At 39.4% G+C, this 21,606-nt stretch overlaps 1 protein-coding gene across 1 annotated transcript in view; it reads left to right on the top strand.

The window, feature by feature from the left end:
- Oxsr1 (oxidative stress responsive kinase 1) overlaps window positions 1-6,613 on the top strand; it is a 115,433-nt gene extending 108,820 nt beyond the window's left edge. Inside the window, exons 15-18 of the mRNA XM_027932286.2 lie at window positions 1,044-1,096; window positions 2,549-2,617; window positions 3,441-3,505; window positions 3,907-6,613. Of these exons, the coding sequence (XP_027788087.1) occupies window positions 1,044-1,096; window positions 2,549-2,617; window positions 3,441-3,505; window positions 3,907-3,981 (262 nt within the window). The 3' untranslated portion in view covers window positions 3,982-6,613. The remainder of the gene's footprint in view (window positions 1-1,043; window positions 1,097-2,548; window positions 2,618-3,440; window positions 3,506-3,906) is intronic.
- The last annotated feature ends 14,993 nt before the right edge of the window (window positions 6,614-21,606 follow it).

The raw sequence follows: 21,606 nt of genomic DNA, 5'->3' as shown, positions 1-21,606 counted from the left end.
AAAAATGTCATGTGAGACAGCCCAAACCCTCTTTAACTATTAATAACATTTTAAAAAAGAGTCCCACTGATTTACTATTGACTAACCCCACTTCTGCATCTGAATTCTTAGTTGTCTTCCCAATAGGATCATAATAGAGATAGAAGCAGATAGAATTCTTTAGAGAACTTTTAATGACTAATGTTCCAGACTGTTTTGGGAAGTTAAATATCATGTTGTTTGTGCTTACTGTGCCAGTTAAATCAGTAAACTGGTGCTGAACATTTCTATCTTAATTTATTCAGCTGCCAGAAAGAATAGACTAAGAAATTATGTATTAAGAACAGAGTGTGTTGGGCCCTGTTGGCACACACCCGCAATCCCAGCAGCTTGGGGGGCTGCAGCAAGAAGAGCCTCGCATTTGGTGAAGGCCTTGGTGCTATTTCATCCCATGGTGGAAGAATAAGATAGCAAGTGGCAGCCAAACTCACTTTTATGACAGATTCACTCATGATAATGAACCCACTCCTGCTTTAACAACATTAATCAATCTTCTGAGGGCAGTGATTCAGGAGGCCGAGGCAAGAGGATCACAAGTTCAAGGCCAGTCTTATCAACTTATCGAGGCCCTAAACAACTGAGTGAGACCATGTCTTAAAACCCCAATACCAAGAACAGAAAAAGAAAAAGGGAAAACAAAACAAAACAAAACCCAGTGCATTGGTAATTAAGTTTTCAGCATGTGAACTTTGTGGGACTTATTCAAACCATAACATCATCTTAGAAGAAATATGGTAGGAGTGGACATATAAGAATCTCCCCCAAAGTATGAGATTTTTATGTTCTTCAATGGGAGACATAAATTCAAAGGCTTAGGACAATTAGAGTATAATTCTGAATTGTTGGCTCTGAGCCCTGAAGTGTCAGCACACCAGGACAAATCATATAACTTGTGGGAACAGACTAATCTTTCTAAGGCACAGCTTTCCTGATATATATTGGAAGACTCTTATGCATAAATTCACAAATTCTTATTTTATTTAATTCTGTTTTTTTCCCCACAGGAATTCCAAAAAAGAACTAAATGATATTAGATTTGAATTTACTCCTGGGAGAGGTGAGGCATCAAAACCATTAAAAACAGATTAACTTCTAATGTGTTGTTTCATCAAGTGTGAAATTTCTGTCTTTTAGATATATTTTGCTTTTTTAAGACGATAAAAATTTCTTGGTTTAGGTTTTAGGGGTCAAATGAATAGAATGAAATAAAATGTAATTTACTTACTACTAAACTCATTTAGAAAATCTAATGTAATAATACAAACAGTAAATGACTGTAGCTCTTATTTACTGCTTACAATGGACCAAGTATTTTGCTATACATTACATTAGCTCATTAAATTCTTACAACAGCCTTCTAATGAAAAATTATTATCCCCATTTACTAGATGATGATGTCAAGGATTAGAGAGAGGCAGGGTAACTTGTTCAAGGTCACAAGGCTGCAGAGAGGTAGCTAAAGTTCAAACAAGATCTGAGTTCATAGTTCATGTTCTTATCTCACTGTACATGCTCATTCTTTGTGGTAGTAAAGAAGAAGCCACCTCCATTTTCCCTTCTCCTCAGGCAGAACTGAACCTTGGCATGTACTGTTTCTGATTGTGAACTTCACCCTAGAGCAAGGGTTGGTTGGTTTTGTTTTGCTTTGCTGTTGTTATTCAGTGTTCTGATTTGAGGAGTGGCCAGAAGCTAGCAGTTACCTTTCCTTACATCCCATAGTTGCTGTCTCAGTATTAACATCTGGCCATTAAAGAGAACAGATGTAAATGTACTAAGGTGTATCTGTTTGACTTTTTTAGAGCAATGCAAAACTCATTCACATTTTTAGGAATTAATTGAAACTTCTGGTCATCATGTAAAAGTATATGCACCCCTTCCCATTGGCTCTCCTACTCCCACTCAGGGCTTAGTGTCCAGCCCTCAGGAACCAGCACCACTGAGTCAGTTGAAAATGAGATAAATTGGGGTAGTCCATCTTCTTCTTTTTAACTTTCTCTTTATACCCATTGCTCAGATTATACCACCTGGGATGACTAAGTAAGGAGAAAATCCACAAGATAATAAGAAAATGATTTTAACAAAAACTTAAAACATAATACCAAAAGAGAAGAGATTATAATTTGTTCTCTCAGGTTTTGAGAAAGTTTTACTAGCACTTGAGATGTTCCACATTCAACATCATATCTCAGAGCCTGGGTCTAGGATTGTGCTCTGTAGAGTCACTGTTGAAGGTTCTTCTGGCATGGGCCTTAACCCTCTACATTCCACCATTTTAAAAGTTATCTATACAATGAGCTGATACTTGACACCTGGTTCATACCAATTCTGCCTTCTAGCCAGACCTAAGAGAATTTCTCAGTTGAGATCATTGCCAGTGGAACAGGACCCTGGTTTTGTGAACTTAGTAGTTCATTTGGGTCCAAGCAATACTGTCACACATGCTGGCTTTGAGTGTTAGCAATGATGTATGTGCACAAGAAATGGAATGCCTTCTTGTTTGTCCTTTCAGATACAGCAGAGGGTGTCTCTCAGGAACTCATTTCTGCTGGCCTGGTCGACGGAAGGGATTTAGTAATAGGTAACTATACTGTGCTGTGCCTTGTGCCCCATGTCTCTGTCTGTATATTTAGTGCCTAGAAAATCAGGGTTGTGTTCCACTGAATAGGTCTGATGATTCTTGAAATGATTCTTGCCTTGGCTGAAACTATAGGTACTGAGGACATTTCCCTTACCAAACAGAAATATCCCACTTTCAAGTTTGCTTTGTGACTTCCAGTGGTAGTAGATGAAAACACACCCAGGTCTCTGGGATACTTTGGTAAAAGTGGTTGTAAAAGTCACAAAATGGGAGCTTGGTCATTTTTCATCTGTTTTGGTGTATCTAGTCTGTGGAGCACAGAGGTGAGCAAATATTAGCGATTTAGAAAAGCAAGAAGGAAGGGAAAAGGCACAAGCACAAGCTATAGGTACATTACTGATGGGAAAGACCATCAGGTTGAGAAGGTGAATAGTTTCCCTTCAAAAAGCCAGACAATGGATCATTTAAGCTTTGTGGGCCACATGTCATCTGTCATTTTAAATCATTCTTAGTTTGCAGGCAGAACAAAACCAGACCATAGGTCATACTTTGTTGACTTCCATTCTGGGAATTTCTGGTCCATTAATGGACAAAACATACCTGTCCTTCCCAGGCTAGTTGATAAGTTTTAAATGAAGTTAATTTGCCAGTGATTCAAGATTCATTGTGTAGTTTGGGGTTGAATTTAAAAAATGCTTTCATTTGAGGAATGATTGATCTTTCTACTTCCATTTTGATTGTACAAAGCTTAACCACCATTTAACCTTTTTGATAGTGGATTTATGTAACTTCTTATTGCTTTTCTCTGTTTGTATGATTACAGTGGCAGCTAATTTGCAGAAAATTGTGGAAGAACCTCAGTCAAATCGATCTGTCACTTTCAAGCTGGTATTCATCCCTTTCTCTTTATTAAACCATCTTACCATTTACACATCAACAGCCTCTGCAGACCAGATTTTTTATATTCCCTGAATAATGAGAATATTAAAATATGGCAGTGTTCTCTCTTTAACTGTCTCTCCCCCATGTCCTCCCACCCCAGTTTTTTGTTCTGCTTTTCAGAACCCTCTAACCCCAAGCCCTTAACTGTTCTCAAGTGAAATTAAAAGCCAGTCTGACTTCAGCTGTGTATCCTGTCTTCAGGAAAAAAACACCTTCATCAACCTCCCATTTGTGTCCCAGGGACTCTTTACCCACTGCCTGCCTTCCCATAGTCCCATGTCAATTTTAATTGCTACTGCAGTTTTGTTTATAAATAGCCATAGCTTGTCATTTTGTTTGGTCCTCAGGCATCTGGTGTTGAAGGCTCGGATATTCCTGATGATGGCAAACTAATAGGATTTGCCCAGCTCAGCATCAGCTAAAACACAGCCCCAGAAGAGGCGGCCTAAGGAGATTCCACACATGCGTTATCTCTGTTGCTTCTGTTGGCCTAAACCCACTACTGCCAAAGAACCCAGCAACGAACCTCCCGGCTAGGAGCTTTAGAATTCTTTCTTTATGTTCTTCCTGCCATCATTCCCCTTTTTCCCACAGGGAAAGTAAAGTTGGATCACCAGTGGCCAGCATCCCCTCAAAGAGTTCCGTTAGTAAATGTGCTGCACATGTCCCCTTTCTTCCGCCATCTGAGAAGTGGCCCGTGTGCCTCAAGGCTCAGGAGGGAGATCGCTCAGCTCATTCTTGCCTTACTCCAGTAATGGCCCAGGTGGAAAGTAGCAGCTACATTGGGCAACGTCTCCTACCTGTTCTCCCACACCTGCCCAGAGGTGGGCATCTTGGGATATCTCTACCACTGAAGTAGCAATTAAAAGTTGATTGTTTAGCTGGAGCCCAGAGAATTTAATTAGTGTTTTTTTCTTTGTATCTGATGTGAATTCTAGCAACCTTTGTTAGGAAAAAGCACAGCCTCGGAGGAGGCAGCCTAAACTGTGTTCTTGTTTTGTTCATGGTGTCTCTAAGTGTTTTGCTAAAGCTGCTCTCAGGCACCCCCTTCATTGCTCCCTCCAGAAAGGGTTGCTAGCCTTAACTTCAGCTGGTGCAAAACATTTGACTGTAGTCAAACTTCAGCCATCAGATCCTTCAAAGTGGAACTTTGGACTGTTTTTGCAGAAAAACATCAAGTAATAGCTTGTAAAAGTAAATTTTGCCAGAGGTGGTTTTTGAACAGGAAAAATAATCATAATTCATATCACTAGGGAAGTATTTATTTTCAAATTTTAAGAAATAAAATTGAAGAAAAACTGCTCCTCGATCCTCCAATGAAAATCAGTGCACCTGGCCTCTGAGTCATGAGGAAGTGGGTATAAAAGGCTGAGATTACTACAGCAATAACAGAGACTCACACTGGGCTAGAGGCCTGGCTTCCATCCCTCTCCTGCACTGACTCTGTGGAGGGGGGACCCTGTGCGCTGAAACTGACTCAAGATGGAAAGTGAAACCACATGTGCCGTGACCTTTAGGTTTTATGAGTAGACAGTGTTCATTTGATTTTCTACAGAAGTTAAATAAATTATTCTTTAGGTTTAAAAAAGAACACTCATAATGCAATATGTGAATAATCAGTGGGTTTGAGTTTTCTTTTTTCCTATTTCATTGTCAGACTTGTCTAATTGCTAATAACCCTGCCAAGTTACCAAGTTTTATGTATGAATGGGATACTTGATCTGGCCTTAAAGAGACATACAACGATGGGCTGTGGCCCCACGGAGAAGGGAGAGTTGACTTTCACAGAATCTCTTGAGCCCTTTCCAATGTTGTTGGTCTGAACAAGATTACCTGGTTTTCTCTTGGAAAACACCTGAAAGTTTTCCCCATAACTGACTTGATGTACCTTTATTTCATTCGTTCTGAATCTGTAGTTTTAGTCATGGGCTTTCTTTACCTGCTCCAGGTGTAAAGGCATGTTGGTAAAGGGGTGGATGTTGGGGAGTGTGAGAGGAGTTGGATTTGGGATGGGGATTGGGAGGAAAGATTAGAAGATTAGATACCAAAGTTCAAGGTCCCAGCATGATTGGTAAAAGAAGGGAGTTTGCTGAATCAGCAGAGAGAAAAGAGATTGACCAGCTTGCTGGAAAAATATTTAGCTTTTCCTTTTCCTTTTTTGGGGGTGGTGGTGGTCATCATGGTAGTGAACGATGGAGAAGCAAGGATAGGGAGTTGGTAATGAGGTGTGGAAAAGATACAATGTCCTCTTTGACAACAGGCTAGTTGCTTGCCATAGAGTCCTTTTTTTATTTCAAACAAGCCCATTATAATTTAATTATTTATGAACCCATGGTGGGGGTGACATCACTGTTTTAGCTTTTCATTTGGAGGTGGTATGGCCCAGGCTGGGAGTGAGTGGCCTTGTTCACTTTCTCTAGCCCACCAGTAGCTTTGAATTTCAGTGGGATTGGCATGACAATAGAAGGTGGGGGCTGGGGCTTATCTTTTTTTGTTGTTCAGTTCATTGGTTGCCTTGCTGGGAAATAGGAGACAAACACCAAGTCCCATGACAGTGTTATTTCTTCTTCTGCATGTTGTGTGGTGAATTCCCTCTGCCAGCTTGTGCAGTGATGCTGAGAAAACAGGTGAACAGAAACTGCCCAGGTGCGATAGCATGTGACCTAGGGAGCCTCCTCACTCCTTTCCAGTAGTAGTGGTTCAGGGTGCATCTCTGTTACTAGGTCCCCAGAATACCCCTGTCCCTGGAGTTAGGGACTAACTATAGCACAAGGTAATATGTGCCAATGCTATTTGTGAAAAGTATCGTCTTTCTAAATTACTAATGGATTTGTTTGGGGTTTTTGCTTAAGTTTTAAACCAAATCTTAGAGCCAGCTGATACTGTTTAATAATCTGGAGGATAGAATAATGGTGTATCAATAAGTGGAGGTTCCTCCTTATGACATATGCTAGATTATGGAAGATGTAAAATATTCAACTTTCTCCCCCTTTTTTTGACTTTGTATTTTACTGCATGTTTTCTTCATTTTTAATCAATAAAGAATAAATTGTCTCTTGTGTTGTATGGATCCTTTACTTCAGTGGCTGTTGGTTGAGAGTTGTGGGGACTAGGTCATGGAGTTATTACTGACTTCAATTTTTCATGTAAAATGAAAGTGCATATAAGCTATAAAATGTATCTATTGACCTATAGATTATCTAGAATTGCTTAAAACCATTGACAGTTGAGAAAACTGAAACCCCAAAAGGAAAGGATGAGGTCTGCCCAAGGAAATCTGAGAAGCTGGGATATGGAACTTCTTGTATTATGTTTTGATCTTTTCTGAGTCACTGGGTTTTTTTGTTCATGCTTCAGGGCAGTGGAAAGATGCCAGGGTCAAGCCCTTGGAAATCCCTTTCAGGAAGTGTTGAGCAAGACTAAACCTGCCCCTGCTCAGCTTTGATACCAAATGGTTGAGTTCCATTTAAGATTCTAGGCTCCTTTGTATTCGTGTCCTCTAACAACTAGATGAATCTTCCTGATCGTAATCCTTCCCAAGAGAAGTGGCCAAAATTCATGGTAGGCCTGCTTATGGGTCCCAGCATTTCAGAGCAGAAGGCTATGGATTCTGGCATTACAGCCCCATATCACCTGCAGCTGATGTGTTTGTTTTCAAGTGAGTTATAAAAGTGAACTCAGTATTGTTCGTTACAATTCATATTATACATATAGAGCTCAATTTTTCCTATCTCTGGTTGTACACACCATTCATGTCTTCATACATGTATTTAGGGTATAAAATCATGGCATTTGCAGGTAAATGGATGGAGTTGGAGAATATAATGCTAAGTGAAGTTAGCCAATCCACAAAAAACCAAATGCCAAATGTTTTCTCTGATATAGGGATGCTGATTTATAATGAGGTTGGAGGTGGGGGGGGGGGCGCATGGGAGGATTAGACAAACTCCAGATCAAAGGGGAGGAAGGGGGAAGGGGAGGAGAGGGCATGGGGGTAGGGAAGAGGGTGGATTGATATGGACATCATTACCCTAATGGGACAGGGAAAAGGTATAAGAAGCTGGGGGAAGAGTAAATTGGACCTCTTCACTTACCCATTCTTTCAAACAGGCTTAGAGCAGCTTACTAGGTTTTACTTCTTGCATGGTTGCTTAGTGCAACAGTTCAAGGTTCCTCCTTTGGGGGTCAGATCATTTACCCCATTTTCTTTTATGATAGACTATATTTTTTAGAACAGTTTCGGTTTCATAGTAAAATTGAATGGAGTCACACTATTCAGGTCTTCATACATGTACTTAGGGTAACGATGTCCATCTCATTACACCCTCGTCCCTACCCCCATGCTCCCTCCACCCCTTCCCCCTTCTCCCCTTTGCTCTATCTAGAGTTGTCTAATCCTCCCATGCTCCCCCCGCCTCCAACCCCATTATGAATCAGCATCCTTATATCAGAAAAAACATTTGGCATTTGGTTTTTTGGGGATTGGCTAACTTAGCATTATATTCTCCAACTCCATTCATTTACCTGCAAATGTCACGATTTTATACCCTAAGTACATGTATAAAGACATGAATGGTGTGACTCTAATTTGTGTACAACCAAAGATATGAAAAATTGACCTCTATAATGTATAATATGAATTATAATACATTCTGCTGTCATATATAACAGAATAAAAAAAGGCTTGCGATCTAAACTGATATCTTTGACAGCTGAATTAGAAGTAGAATTGGGAAAAAAATTGAATGGAAAGTATAGAGAGTTTCAAATTACCCTCAGATTTCACATACGAACAGCCTTAGCTGCTATCAACATCCCACACCAGAGTGCTACCTTTGGTACAATTGAGAAACTATATTGACCCATCATTATCACCGAAGGTCAATAGTTTACATTAGGGTTCACTCAATGTAGTTTAGTCTGTGGGTTTTGACAAATATGTAATAACATGTAGCCACCATTATAATACACAGAATGAAGCCTTTTTAGATTGGCTCCTTTTACTTAGTAATATGCATCCAAAGTTCCTCCATGTTTTTTCATAGTAAGGGTTTTGTTCTTCACCAAATTGACAAAGTTCTCCTCTGTTCCTGGTTTGCCAAATTTTTTATCATGAGTGCATGTTAGATTTTGTCAAATGATTTTTCTCCATCTATTGACATGATCATATGGGTTTCCTTCTTAAGCCTGTTAGTGGGATGGATCACATTGATTTTCAAGTGTATATACCTGTAAGTCCCACTTGATTGTGATGTATAGTTTTTTCTATACATTATTGGACTTAATTTGCCAGTATTTCATTGAGGATTTTCCCTTCATGTTCACGAGAGAGACTGCTCCATATAGTTTTCATCTGATGTCTTTGGTATTGGTATTATGGTAATGCTGGCCACATAGAATGTATTAAGAAGTACTTCCTCTGCTTCTATCTACTGGAAGAAATTGTAGAGAACAACTATGATTTCTTTCAGTGTTTGGTGGAATTCACTAGTGGAACCATCTGGGCCTGGTGCTTTCTGTTTTGGATGTTATTACTGATTTAATTTCTTTAATAGAAATGGAAATAGAAATAGATATGGGCTTATTCTAATTTTCTATTATTTTGAATATTATTAAGAGACAGGATTTCAAATGTTGCCCATGCTGACCCTGAACTCCTGGACTCAAGCAATCCTCCTACCTCAACCTTCTAAGTAGCTGGGAATACAGGCATGTACTACTGTGCCTAGCTTAAATTGTCCATTCTTGTATGGGTCTTAACAGATAGTATTTTTTCAAGGGATTGGTCTCTTATCTAGGTTATCAAATTTGTGGACATAGAGTTGCTCATGGTATTTCTTTATTATCTCTCTCATGTTTGTGGGATCTATAGTGATGTCCACTTTCTTATTTCTGATGTTAGCAATTTCTGACTTTTTTTTTCTCAATTAGTCTGTAGATGCTTACCAATTTGTTGATCTTTCCAAAGAACCAGCTTTTGATCTCTGATTTTCCTGTTTTCAATTTCATTGATTTATTTTTTATTATTTCATTTTTTCTGTTTACTTTAGATATAATTTGCTCTTCCTTTTCTAGTTTCCTAAGGTTGGGAATTTAGATGGTTGATTAATTTAGGTCTGTTTTTTTTTTTTTTTTTTTTTTAACACACACGTGTATTCAGTGCTATATTTCTCTGTAAGCACTATTTTCTCTGTATCCCAAGAATTTAGATGTGTTCTTTTTTAAATTTTTTTTGGTTGTCCATGGACCTTTATTTTATTTATTTATTTATATGTGGTGCTGAAAATTGAACCCAGTGCCTCACACATGCTAGGCAAGCAGTCTACCACTGAACCACAACACCAGCCCTTGATGTTTTTAATTTTGTTCAAAATATTATAAAAAATTTCTCTTTTGAGTTGTTGTTTTTTTTTAATTTTACCCATGTGTTACTTGTGTTACTTAGAAGGGTGTGTTTGTATTATGGTATTTTCCAGCTATCTTCCTATTTTGATTTCTAGTTTAATTCCATTGTGATCTGAGAACAGCAATTGTATGATTTTTAATCTTTTCTATTTGTTCAGATATGTTATATGGCCCATATGTGGCCCAAATTTGGGGAATGTTGCATGTGAGCTAAAGAAGTATATGTACTTTATAATTGTTGATTGAAATAATCTACAAATGTCTGTTATATCCAATTGATCAATGGTGGTGTTGAGTTCCACTGTGCTTCTACTGATTTTTCTGACTATTGAATCTTTCCATTTCGATAGAAGGTTGATCGAAGTCTCCAAATATAATAGCAGATTCATCTATTTCTACTTGCACTTTGGTCAGTTTTATCTGTTGTATTTTGATAGGCACATACACATTAAGGATTGTAATAGCTTCTTAGAGTATTGATCCTTTTATCATTATGTAATACCTCCTCTTTTTCCTTGATGACTTTCCTTGGTCTGAAGTCTTCTCTGCTGAAATGAACTCAACTGCTTCCACTATGTGTGTGAGAGTGTATGCACATGTGTGCATGTACAGGGTTTGAGCCCAGAGCCTTTTGCACATGCTAGGCAAGCACTGTACCACTGAGCCCTCTTTAAGATTTTTATTTTGAGACACAGCCTTATAAAGTTGCCCAGGCTGGCACCAAACATATGATCCTCCTGTCTCAGCATCCTGAGCAGGTGAGATTACAGGTGTGTGCCACCACAGCCAGCCCCACTTCCCCACTTTATTTCTATTTATTTATTTGTTTATTTATTTATTTAACTTGTAGATGGACACAATGCCTTTTTTTAATGTGATGCTGAGGATTGAACCCAGTGCCTCACATGTTCTAGGCAAGCACACCACCACTGAGTACAACCCCAGCCCCCCCACACTTTCTTTTAATAGTGTTAAAATGGTTTATCTTTTTCATCCCTTTTAATCTCTGTGTCTTTATATTAAAAGTGGGTTTCTTGTAGAAAACACTTGCTTGGGTCTTAGTGTTTATTTTGTTTGATCCGGTCTGATAATCTCTTTGTTATTTAATTAATGTATTCAGACTACTGCCATTAAGGTAACTATTGATGTAGTTGAGTTAATATCTACTTTATTTGTTACTATTTTTTTTTGCCCATGTTTTTGTACTTTGTACTTTGCCTTCAACTTTTTCTGCCTTTTGTGGTTTTAATTGAGATTTTCATATGACTTCATTTTCTCTCTTAGTGTATCCGACTATACTATTTTTAAAAAGCCTTTATTAGTGGTTACACTATGGTTTGCAATATATATTTGTAACTAATCCAAGTATCTCCCCCTTTTTTAATGTTTTTTAGTTGCAGTTGGACACAATACCTTTATTTCACTTATTTATTTTTATATGGAGCTGAAGATCAAACTCAGGGTCCCGCGTGTGCGAGGCGAATGTTCTACCACTCAGCCCCAGCCCCAAGTACCCTTTTATTTTTATTTATTTATCTGGGGGTGGGGGTTGGGGATTAAACTCAGGGGCACCTGACTACTGAGCCACATCCCCAGCCCTATTTTTGTATTTTATTTAGAGACAGGGTCTCACTGAGTTGTTTAGCACCTCACTTTTGTGGGGGCTGTCTTTGAACTTGTTGTCCTCCTGCCCCAGCCTCCTGAGCTGCTGGGACTACAGGCGTGTGCCACTGTGCTCGGCCCAAGTACACTTTTAAATAGCTCTTTTGCTTCACAGAAAGTGCCAGTTTAAAATGATCCTATTTCTTTACTCCCAACCTTTGTATCATTGCTGTCATTCATCTCAAGTATACATAACCCCCTCCTTTTCCCCACAACACACATATTATCTGTTGCTATTATCACAGCTAAGAAAAAATGTTTTTGTTTTGCCTTTGTTTAATTTATTTTACAGTGTTTTTCCTTTATTTATGTAGTTCTGAGTTTTTTACCTATATCATTTTTCTTCTCTCTAAAGACCTTCTTTTAACAGTTCTTACAAAGCAGGTCTACTTACAACAAACTCCCTCAATTTTTGTTCTCCTCAGTCTTAATTTCTCCTATCTTTGGAGGATAAATTTATAGGATATAGGATTCTAAGTTGGTGGCTTTTCCTTCTCAGCACCTTAAATATTTTATTCTACTCTTCTTCTTTTTTAAAAATATTTTCTTAGTAGATGGATGCAATACTTTTATTTATTTGTTTGTTTATTTTTATGTGGTGCTGAGGATTGAACCCAGTGCCTCACACATAGGAGTCAAGCACTCTACCACTGAGCCACAACCCAGCCCTATTCTACTCTTGCATAGTTTTTGAGGAAAAGTCAGATATAATTCTTAGTCTTCATTCTTGTATAATTAAGGTGTGGTTTTTCCTCTGACATCTCTCTGAATTTATCTTTGATTTTCTGTAGTTTGAAAATGATATGCCTAGAAGTAGGATTTTTTTAAATTTGTTTTTGACAATTATTTTACGTGGTATTCTCTGAGCTCCTTGGATCTGTGATTTGGTGTCTTGACATTAATATGGGGAAATTCTAAGTTACTGTTGTTTCAAGTGTTACTTCTTTCACTCATTACACATATTTACTCCTTTAGTAGTTGTCCCACAGTTCTTGGATAGTCTATTCTGGTATGGGTTTTGGCTCCTCACACCATCCCATCTCCTGCCACCCCCCACACTTAATTTTTCAATTTGGGAAATTTCTATTAATGATATCCTCAAGCTCAGAGATTCTTTCCTCAGCCATGTTTAGTCTATCAATAAGTCCATTAGAGGCATTCTTCAGGCCCCATGTGGGGCCGTATGCTATAATCCCAGCTGCTTCAAGCTGATGCCAGCCTGGGCAATTTAGCAAGCCCCTGTCTCAAAAAAGCATTTTTCATTTGTTACAATGTTTGTTTGTTTGTTTTTGTTGTTGTTTATGTCTAGAATTTGGTTCCTTGTTAGAATTTCCAACTCTGCTTATGTTGCCCCTCTGTTCTTTTTATGCTATTTTATCAAGTGGATTCCTTAACATCTCAATCATGGTTTTAAATTCCCAATCTGGAGGAAGGGGCAAGATGGCAGAATGAAGTTAGGTAGCGAATGTCTATTCCTCTGCAGTCCAGAATTGAAATAGTGAGAGAATAGCTGGTCAGAGAGGTGGGACAGAGTCTGGCTACTGGAACAGAAAATAGAACAGAATTCATTAAACCCAAACCCTTCTAAGGGTAGGTCATGGGAGAGGGGTAACAAAGAAAGGAGGAGAGGCAGAGGAGATAAGCTTACCTTGGCAACAATAGAAAAGAAAGGAAGTGTTAAACCAGGACAGGAACTACAAAGCCACTTAGCAAAAGTGCACAGCTTATCTCAAATTGCTAGAAAACTCTGCTGGGCAGCCATTTTGTTGAGACAACACTTAAATCTACACAACTGCATCTTATCTATACACAGCAACAAATCCTATCGCAGGGAACAACTTTGATATGGGCTGTGAGTAACCTGCATGGAGAGATAACTTAGCTGAAACTGAAGGGGTGTGGGGTGGAGTAGAACTGGAAAGCAAATCACTTATCAGAGAGTGTGATACCTGGGGAATAGCAAGTGCCTCAGCTGCTGGCCACAGCTGCGGGTTCACAACAGCCAACAGAAGCCCTGCCTACACACACACACACACACACACACAACACTATAGCAGCTTTGTAAACCCCACAGAAGCAACCCACAAATGCATGCTTCACAGATGCCAGCGTATGCAAAGCATGGACCCAGCACAGGCAGAATCTGTGCAACCCACAGTGGCTGCACAAGCCCCTAACAGCTGGCAGAGCCTGCACCCCAGCAACCCTGTGTGTCCCACAGAGGTGGACCACCGACAGACATCCTAGACACCAGCCCTACCAAGTTCCAGATGTTGGCCCATGGCCCACATGTACTCCAACTGTGGGCAGTTGTCATGCACTTCTAACAGGCCACACTGTTGGCCACCCTGTGCCACTACTACAGGAGTGCCATGCCCCTGCTATAGGCCGTTGCACTCCAGGAAATCTGAAACCTAGATAAGCTAGCTTACCACCTGTTTGGAGAGCTCCAGGTACATAAAGTGTTTCTATAGGTGAGCATATAACCAAAAATAATTACAGGCTGTCTCCTCTGATCCTTCAGAAAGCTAGTATGTGCCTGGAAACACCAAAGGGCAGAGGGATCCTCCTAGATTTACATCAGATGTGCACTGGTGAGATTGCTACCTCTACTCCCAGAGAAAGTTGGAGGCAAAGCCAAGGAGAAGTGGGCATTTACTAAGCCTCCCCAAACCTGATAAAATCCTAATCAGGAAGGCCCAATGAGAAGTCTGTCCATCTCAGATAGCCCAGTATGGAGTAACATAAAACTCTCTAATGTTTTTTATTTCACAGATACTATTTTCTATGTTGGCATGATAGATTTTCCCTTATTATTTGATATTACATTCCTTAATCCAATTTTGTGTATTTCTTTTTAATGTTTTGAAGTGTTAGTTGGAATTACTCTTTTTTCTCCTTGCTTATGTTTCTACTCACTCCTCTATCTCTCTGTTCTTGCATTATCTGATCCTACTTTACCACTCCTCATTTTTCTTTTTTCCTTTTCATTTCCTATATAGTTGAATAGTAATTTTACTTTTTTAATGCTCAGTTTCTCAGCCTATTTTAGAGCATTACTTCCATTTTCCACTTGGATAAATGGAGTTTTAGAGAATGTTTTCAATAAGATTTTAAGGGTTTGTTAATTCATGGCTTTGTTCTAAAGCATTTGCAGTTACTAGGATTATTATTTCTTATCAAAACAGTGTTAGAGACTGAACATAACACAGTGAGTGGGAGTCTTGACACAGATCTACACCCAGCCTGGGGCACATACAACAGAAGAGAGAGAGAATCATTCTAGTAGATATGCAAAAAATCAACACAGAAATACAGGTAACATAAAAAAATGAGGTAATAAGATGCCACCAAAAGTTCATAACACTTCAGTAACTGATCACATACTCAATTGAAGTGAATAAAGGATTTAAAAAGTTGACTGGAAAATATAAGGCATGAATTAAGGGAGAAAATTCAGGATATGAAAGCATTTCAATAAGGGGTTAGACATTCTGAAAAATAACCAAGCAGAAATCCTGGAAATGAAAAACCCAAATAAAAAGTTGGAAGTCTCATCAATATATTAGGTCATAGAGAAGATGAAACTTCAGACCTTGAAGACAAGGTATGTGAATTTGAATACTCAGAAAGAAAAGAACCATGATTAGAATATACAAGAACTCTGGGACAACATTAAAAGACCAAATTTAAGAATCACTGGTATGGAGGAAATAGAGATACAGGTTAGTGGCATTGATAATCTATTCAGTTAAATAATAGCAGGAATTTTTTTTCAAACCTGGAGAATAATATTGGTGGACATTCAAATACAGGATGCATTGAGAACCCAAATAGTCAAGACCAAAAAAAAAAAATGCATGCAAGGCAAGCACTCTACCAATTGAGCTATATTGTTAGCCAATATAACAAAAAAAAAAAAAAAAAAAAAAGAAGACTATCCAAATTAAGAAAAATTAAAAGATGAAAACGAACATATCTTCTACAGGCATTGCTGAAATTCAGAGGATCTTTAGGGGCTATTTTGGAAACTTATATACCAACACTAGGGAAAATGTGGAAGAAATGGACAAGTTTCTAGACACATATGGCCAACCAAAATTGAACCAAGAAGATATAGAAAACCTAAACAGACCAAGAACAAGCAATGAGATTGAACCAGTAATAAAAAGCCTTCCAGTCAGGCATGGTGGCACATGCCTGTAATCCCAGTGTCCTGAGAGGATGAGGAAGGAGAATTGCAAGTTTGAGGACAGCCCCAGCAACTTAGCAAAGCCTAAGCAACTTACTGAGGCCCTGTCTCAAAAAGTAAAAAACCCTGACTCAGTGATAAAGCACCACTGGGTTCAATCCTCAGTATCCCCCCCCCCCCAACAAAAAACAATCCTTCCAACAAAGAAAAGCCCAGGACCAGAAGGATTCTCATCTGAATTCTATCATCCCTTTAAAGAAATAATGCAAATACTTCTCTTAAATTATTCCATCAAGTAGAAATGGAATGGGGGACCCTTCCAAACTTACTCTATGAAACCAGTATCACCTAGATAACCAAACCAGTTAAGGACATATCATGGAAAGAAATCTATAGAACCATATCCTTGATGAATATAGACTGAAAAATCCTTAACAAAATATTAACAAACCATATTCAACAACATGTTAAGATTGTACATCATGATCAAGTTGGTTTCATTCCAGGGAGGCAAGGATGACTCAACATATGCAATTCAATAAATGTGACTCACCACTTTATAGAATCAAGGATAAAAACCACATCATCACCTGAATAGTTGCAAAAAAAAGGCTTGGACAAAATTAAGTACTACCTGTTCATGATAAAAACACAGAAGGAATCTGGAAATAAGAACTTTCCTTAACAAATAATATATGACAAACCCAAAGCCAACATCATACCAAATGGGGAAAGACATTCCTCTAAAATGATAACAGGACAAAGATATTCACTCACCACTCCTATTAAATATAGTACTTAAAATTTTGGCCAGAGAATTCTTTAAGAGAAGGAAATAAAAAGGACACCAATAAGAAAATGAGTTGAATTATCACTGTTTGCTCTCCAGGGACAAAGTATAAAACCCAAAGGCCTGGCTCCAGTGACCTACTTCTTCCAGCCATACCCTACCTACCTACAGTTACCAACAAAAAATATATGAAAAAATGTTGAACATCTTTATCATTCAGGGAAAGGCAAAACAAAATTACATTGAGATTCCATCTCTTTCTGGTTAGAATGACAATCATCAAGAATACAAATAATAACAAGTGCTGGCAAGGATGTGGGGTTAAAAGAACAATTATAATCTGTTTGTGGGACTGTAAACTAGTACAATCACTATGGAAGCCAGTATGGAGGTTCCTCAAAAGACTAGGAATGGAACTACCACATGGCCCCAACTATACCACTCCTTGGTATTTATCCTAAAAATTTAGAAGTCATCATGGTACAGTGATACGTGAGTACCCATGTTTATAGCTATGGAATTCACTGTAGCCAAGTTATGGAACCAGCCCCGGTATTGTCAACAGACAAATGGATAAAGAAAATGTCACACACACATACACACACACACACACACACACACACGCATGCACGCGATGGAGTCTTATTCAAAGAATGAATTTATGTCATGCAGGAAAATGGATAGAACTAGAGAGCATCATGTTAAGTAAAATAAGCTAGTCTCAGAAAGTCAAGGGTCATATGTTTTCTTTCATATGCAGAAGGTAGAAAGAAAAAAAGTTAAAAAAAAAAAAAAACACCACAAGGAGCCGGGTGTGGTAGTGCATGCCTGTAATCCCAGCAGCTTAGGAGGCTGAGGCAGGAGGATCACGAGTTCAAAGCCAGCCCCAGCAAAAGTGAGGCATTAAGCAACTCAGTGAGATCCTGTCTCTAAATAAAATACAAAATAGGGCTGGGGTTGTGGCTCAATTGTTGAGTGCCCTTGAGTTCAATCTCCACCATAAAAAATCCACCACTTTTAAAAATAGAAGGAAGACAAATAGATCAAAGGAGATCAGAGGAAGTGGCTCAGGAAGAGGGAGGAGGAAAGGGAAAGAGGAGATATATACTGGGGGACTAAATTAACCAAATTGTGTTATGTGAACAGATGAATATATCATAGTGAATCCACTATTATGTATAATCATAATGCACCAATAAAAAATTCCCAATCTGATAAATCCCAATATTATATCTATCTATGTCTGAGTTTGTTTCTGATGCTTGTTCTTTCTTCAAACTGTTCTTTCACCTGTTAAAATGTCTGGTAATATTTTATTGAAACTCAACATGATGTTCTGTGTATAAGAAAAATTCCAGTAAATTGTTCTTTAATGATGTGGTGAGGTGTGGGGAGTGGGAAGTGTTCTGTAGCCCTGGAATTAGGTCTCAGTCATTTAGTAGGCTGTAGCCTTCACTAACTAGTGCCTGTCAGTCTTCCCCTCCACCCCCTTAGTTGGGACAGGATGTCTAGACCAGGCATGAGTTAAACGTTTCTCTTCACCCAGATTAGTTAGGGCCTGATAAAATCTCAATAAATTCGGCTCTATTAAAGTAACTTCTCTTGAGGGTAGGCCTTGTTAAGAAAAATAGAATGTTCTAACTCATTTCAAGTGGTTACTTTCCTCTTCCCCTGCTAGAAACATAAGGAATCCCCCTCCACCCTGTTATTTACTGTGAACCCAGGAGAGCCTCTGGAGTAAAATTCGCAGAAGTATGGGGGCCCTTCCTTGTACTTTTGTGTTGTCCATGTTGAACCTCCAGTAATTTTTCATCGACAGTCCAGGTTTTCTTATCCATCTCCTATTTCCTGTGGAGGTTTCTTCTTGTGGATTTCTGCTCAGGTAAATGGTAATTTTCTGTGTCACCTACCTCTCTCCAGTTGGAGGCAGTGACTTCATGTGACTCACTTTCTCTGACAGATTTAACGTGGTTTTCAGTTTGTTCATATTTTTACCTGTTACAGTTGTATGGTAGGTAGCTCCTTCCATGCCAGACCAGAAACCAAAAGTCCTGCCCCAAGTTTTTATTTGCTAAAGTTATTCTCAAATTTGGAAGAGTTTGGAGATGCCTTTAAGTCCATTGGCACAAGAAATTGTTAAATTTGACCTGAAGTTGCCTCTATAGGTAGTGAATTTAATATGTAACCAAGCCTCAGCCCATCAAAAGCAGCAGTTGAGCTTTTAGCACATTGCCAAAACATGTCCAAGTAAAGCAAATGCCTGGCTGTAACCAATCAGGCTATTTCTGTGTGTGTCTTCCTTTTGTTTGTCTACCCTGCCCACGTCATTGGGTGGATCTCTCTGAACTTTTATTGATTCAGGATACGGTCCAATTCATTAATTGTCTTTTTTTCTCCTATACTGTTAAGTTTAATTTGTCTTCTGTTTTTTTTTTTTTTTTTCCTTTTAATAAGATGTTTGACAACCTCCCTCTGCCTCTACCCCCCACACAAACATCTCCCTCCAGTCCATGGAAAGATGATTCCTGGTGAGCTTACTGACTCTTCCCATACAGAAAATTATTCATTCTACTTAAAAGTGTCCTAGTTGTTAGAAAATTCCTGTTACTCCCCTTTTTGGTTTTAGTTGTGCACTAAAATAGAGACAGCTTCACATGGAGAAAAGGAGCCATACAAGTTGTTGGCTGTCCCTGAAGGGAGGCAACCGCACTCCGGTCCCACTGGCAAGAAGGGACAACTAGATTGCATGGGGAAGTCAGAGACCTTCATGCCCACTGGAGATGGGCTCCATCTCTCAGGTTCATGTAGATAGAGAAAGATCCCTGGATGGAGAGTTGAGTGTGATCTTGGAAAGGCTTCCTTCAAGAGGAAACCTGTTCTGGACCTTGAAGCATCATGAGGAGTCTTTGGCAATCTCACTGGGATTGGGAACTGGGGAGGGCAAGGTTAACAGGAGAAAGAAGTAAACAACAACAACAACAACAAAAAATAGAATTTGAAAACTATTAGAGGCAAAGTGAGACCAGTGACATCCATTGTTATGGTTTGGAGCTCACATGTGAGAAGGTTCAGAGGAGAAATGATTAGGTTGTAAGAGCCTTAATCCAATCAGTGGATTAATCCCCTGATAGGGATTAATTGAGTAGTAATGAAGTGATAGGGTGTGGCTGGAGGAAGTGTGTATTGGGGCATGGCTTTGGGGGATGTGTTTGTATTTGGCAAGTGGAGATCTCTCTCTCTCTCTCTCTCTCTCTCTCTCTCTCTGCTTCTGGATCATCATGTGAGCTGTTTCCTTCTGCTACACTCTTCCACCATGATGTCCTGCCTCACCTTGAGCCCTGAGAAATGGAGTCTACTGTCTATTGATTGAGACCTCTGAAACCATGAGCCCCTAAATAAATTTTTCCTCCCCTAAAATTATTCTGGTTCAGTTTGTTAGTCACGGTGGTGAGAACGCTGACTAAAACATCCATTGTCTCAGTACCGATTTGGGGATCCTACTTCCAACTGGAAATGAGTTCTAGGAAGGTCTTTAGTCATGTCTTGCTTTTCTTTTGGAGATTTTCTAATCTTTCTTTTTCTGTATCCAAGAAGTGGAAGAATCCTTGGAGATCATCCAGTCCAAACTTTTCCTTTACTCAGATAGGGAAATTGAGGCTTGGAGGTGGGAAGGGGCAGATTCAGGATGAATCAATAGCAGAACCCAAGCTTCCTACCTCCTAGCAACCATTTTCTTGGCAAGTCAATAGAGGTGATGCAGAGAATGAGAACAGTCAAGCAGGCTAGGTAGAGAAAAAGATAGAGCCGAGGACAGTGATGAGCCTGATCAGGGAATTTGGGATGAGCCAAGAGGAAAGTGCTCTCCTTTGGCAGCCTATCCCCCACAGTCTACCCTACCTTCAACAGCTGGGCCAGCTAGGTGACCAGTATAGGCATACAGTATCCAGAACTGCCCTGCGCAATCTTGCTTCCTTGTGTTTTCTCCACTAGTGTTCCTCTGCCCATCTTTTTTTTTTCTTTTTTGGTGGTGCTGGGGGCACTCTACCAACTGGGCTATATCCCCAGCCCATCTTTTAAGATGGTTCAAATTCATAGCAGGAAGAACTTTTCCCATACACAAGCAGATTGTGTGTTCATGTGCTATGGTATATATGTGTGCATGTGCCTGGAGTGTGGTGGAGGGAGACTTTGTCCTGTCTTCCTGTTATCACTGAGATTGTTTGAGAACTCTTTTCTCAGCACTAACCTCAGGCAGCTGCATTTATTGTTTTCTTGGAGATGATAATGGTTTCTTCACTGATTAGAGTAGTACTCAAAATGCAACTCATGGTTTTTGCATGTAACTACTTTGCACTCTTGGATTGTGTTTGGTGCTTAAAAAAGAAAAGGCTCCTGTGCCTGACACACCTAGTAGTGCCTCCTGGGCTTGGCTGGTGTTGCATACTATCTAACACTAGGCATCCATAGGAGAAGAGGAAGTCCATCAGGGTTAAGAGGCTGGGTTAGGTTCTTGGCAGAGTTAATATGCAGGCTGTTTTTTTTTTTTTTTTTCTTAGTTTTGACTAATCACAAGATGTTTATTGACCAGACTGTTGTTCCTGGAGAGCAAGATGACTCAGAACAAAGGAGACAGATGCCAAATGAAGGCAGAGATGCAGGAAAAACTGAACAGTGGAAGTCCTTCTTACAGGAGTACTTGGCAATGGAGTACCAGGTTATGAATGGGAAATAAATAAGTAAATAGTTATGTCTCATGTGAATGCTTTCCAAAGAGGGACCTCAACAGAGGAAGCCTTCAATAGTCAAGTGTGCAGGACAACCTGCTTTCGCAGTGGCTAACAGTCAGCCTCTCTCCCTAGCAACCTGCGTTACCACCCAAGGAGCTCATCAACAAAGTGGCCATGGTGATAGGGATGGAGGTTATGCATGGGCTCAGCAACATGGATTTCCTCTCACTGAGGCCAACCTGGCCACAGCCGCTGCTGAGGGCCCCATCTG

This window comes from Marmota flaviventris, chromosome 1 (assembly GCF_047511675.1).
Source record: "Marmota flaviventris isolate mMarFla1 chromosome 1, mMarFla1.hap1, whole genome shotgun sequence".
In the NCBI taxonomy this organism is placed as follows: domain Eukaryota; kingdom Metazoa; phylum Chordata; class Mammalia; order Rodentia; family Sciuridae; genus Marmota; species Marmota flaviventris.
This window is presented reverse-complemented; position numbering and strand designations above follow the sequence as displayed.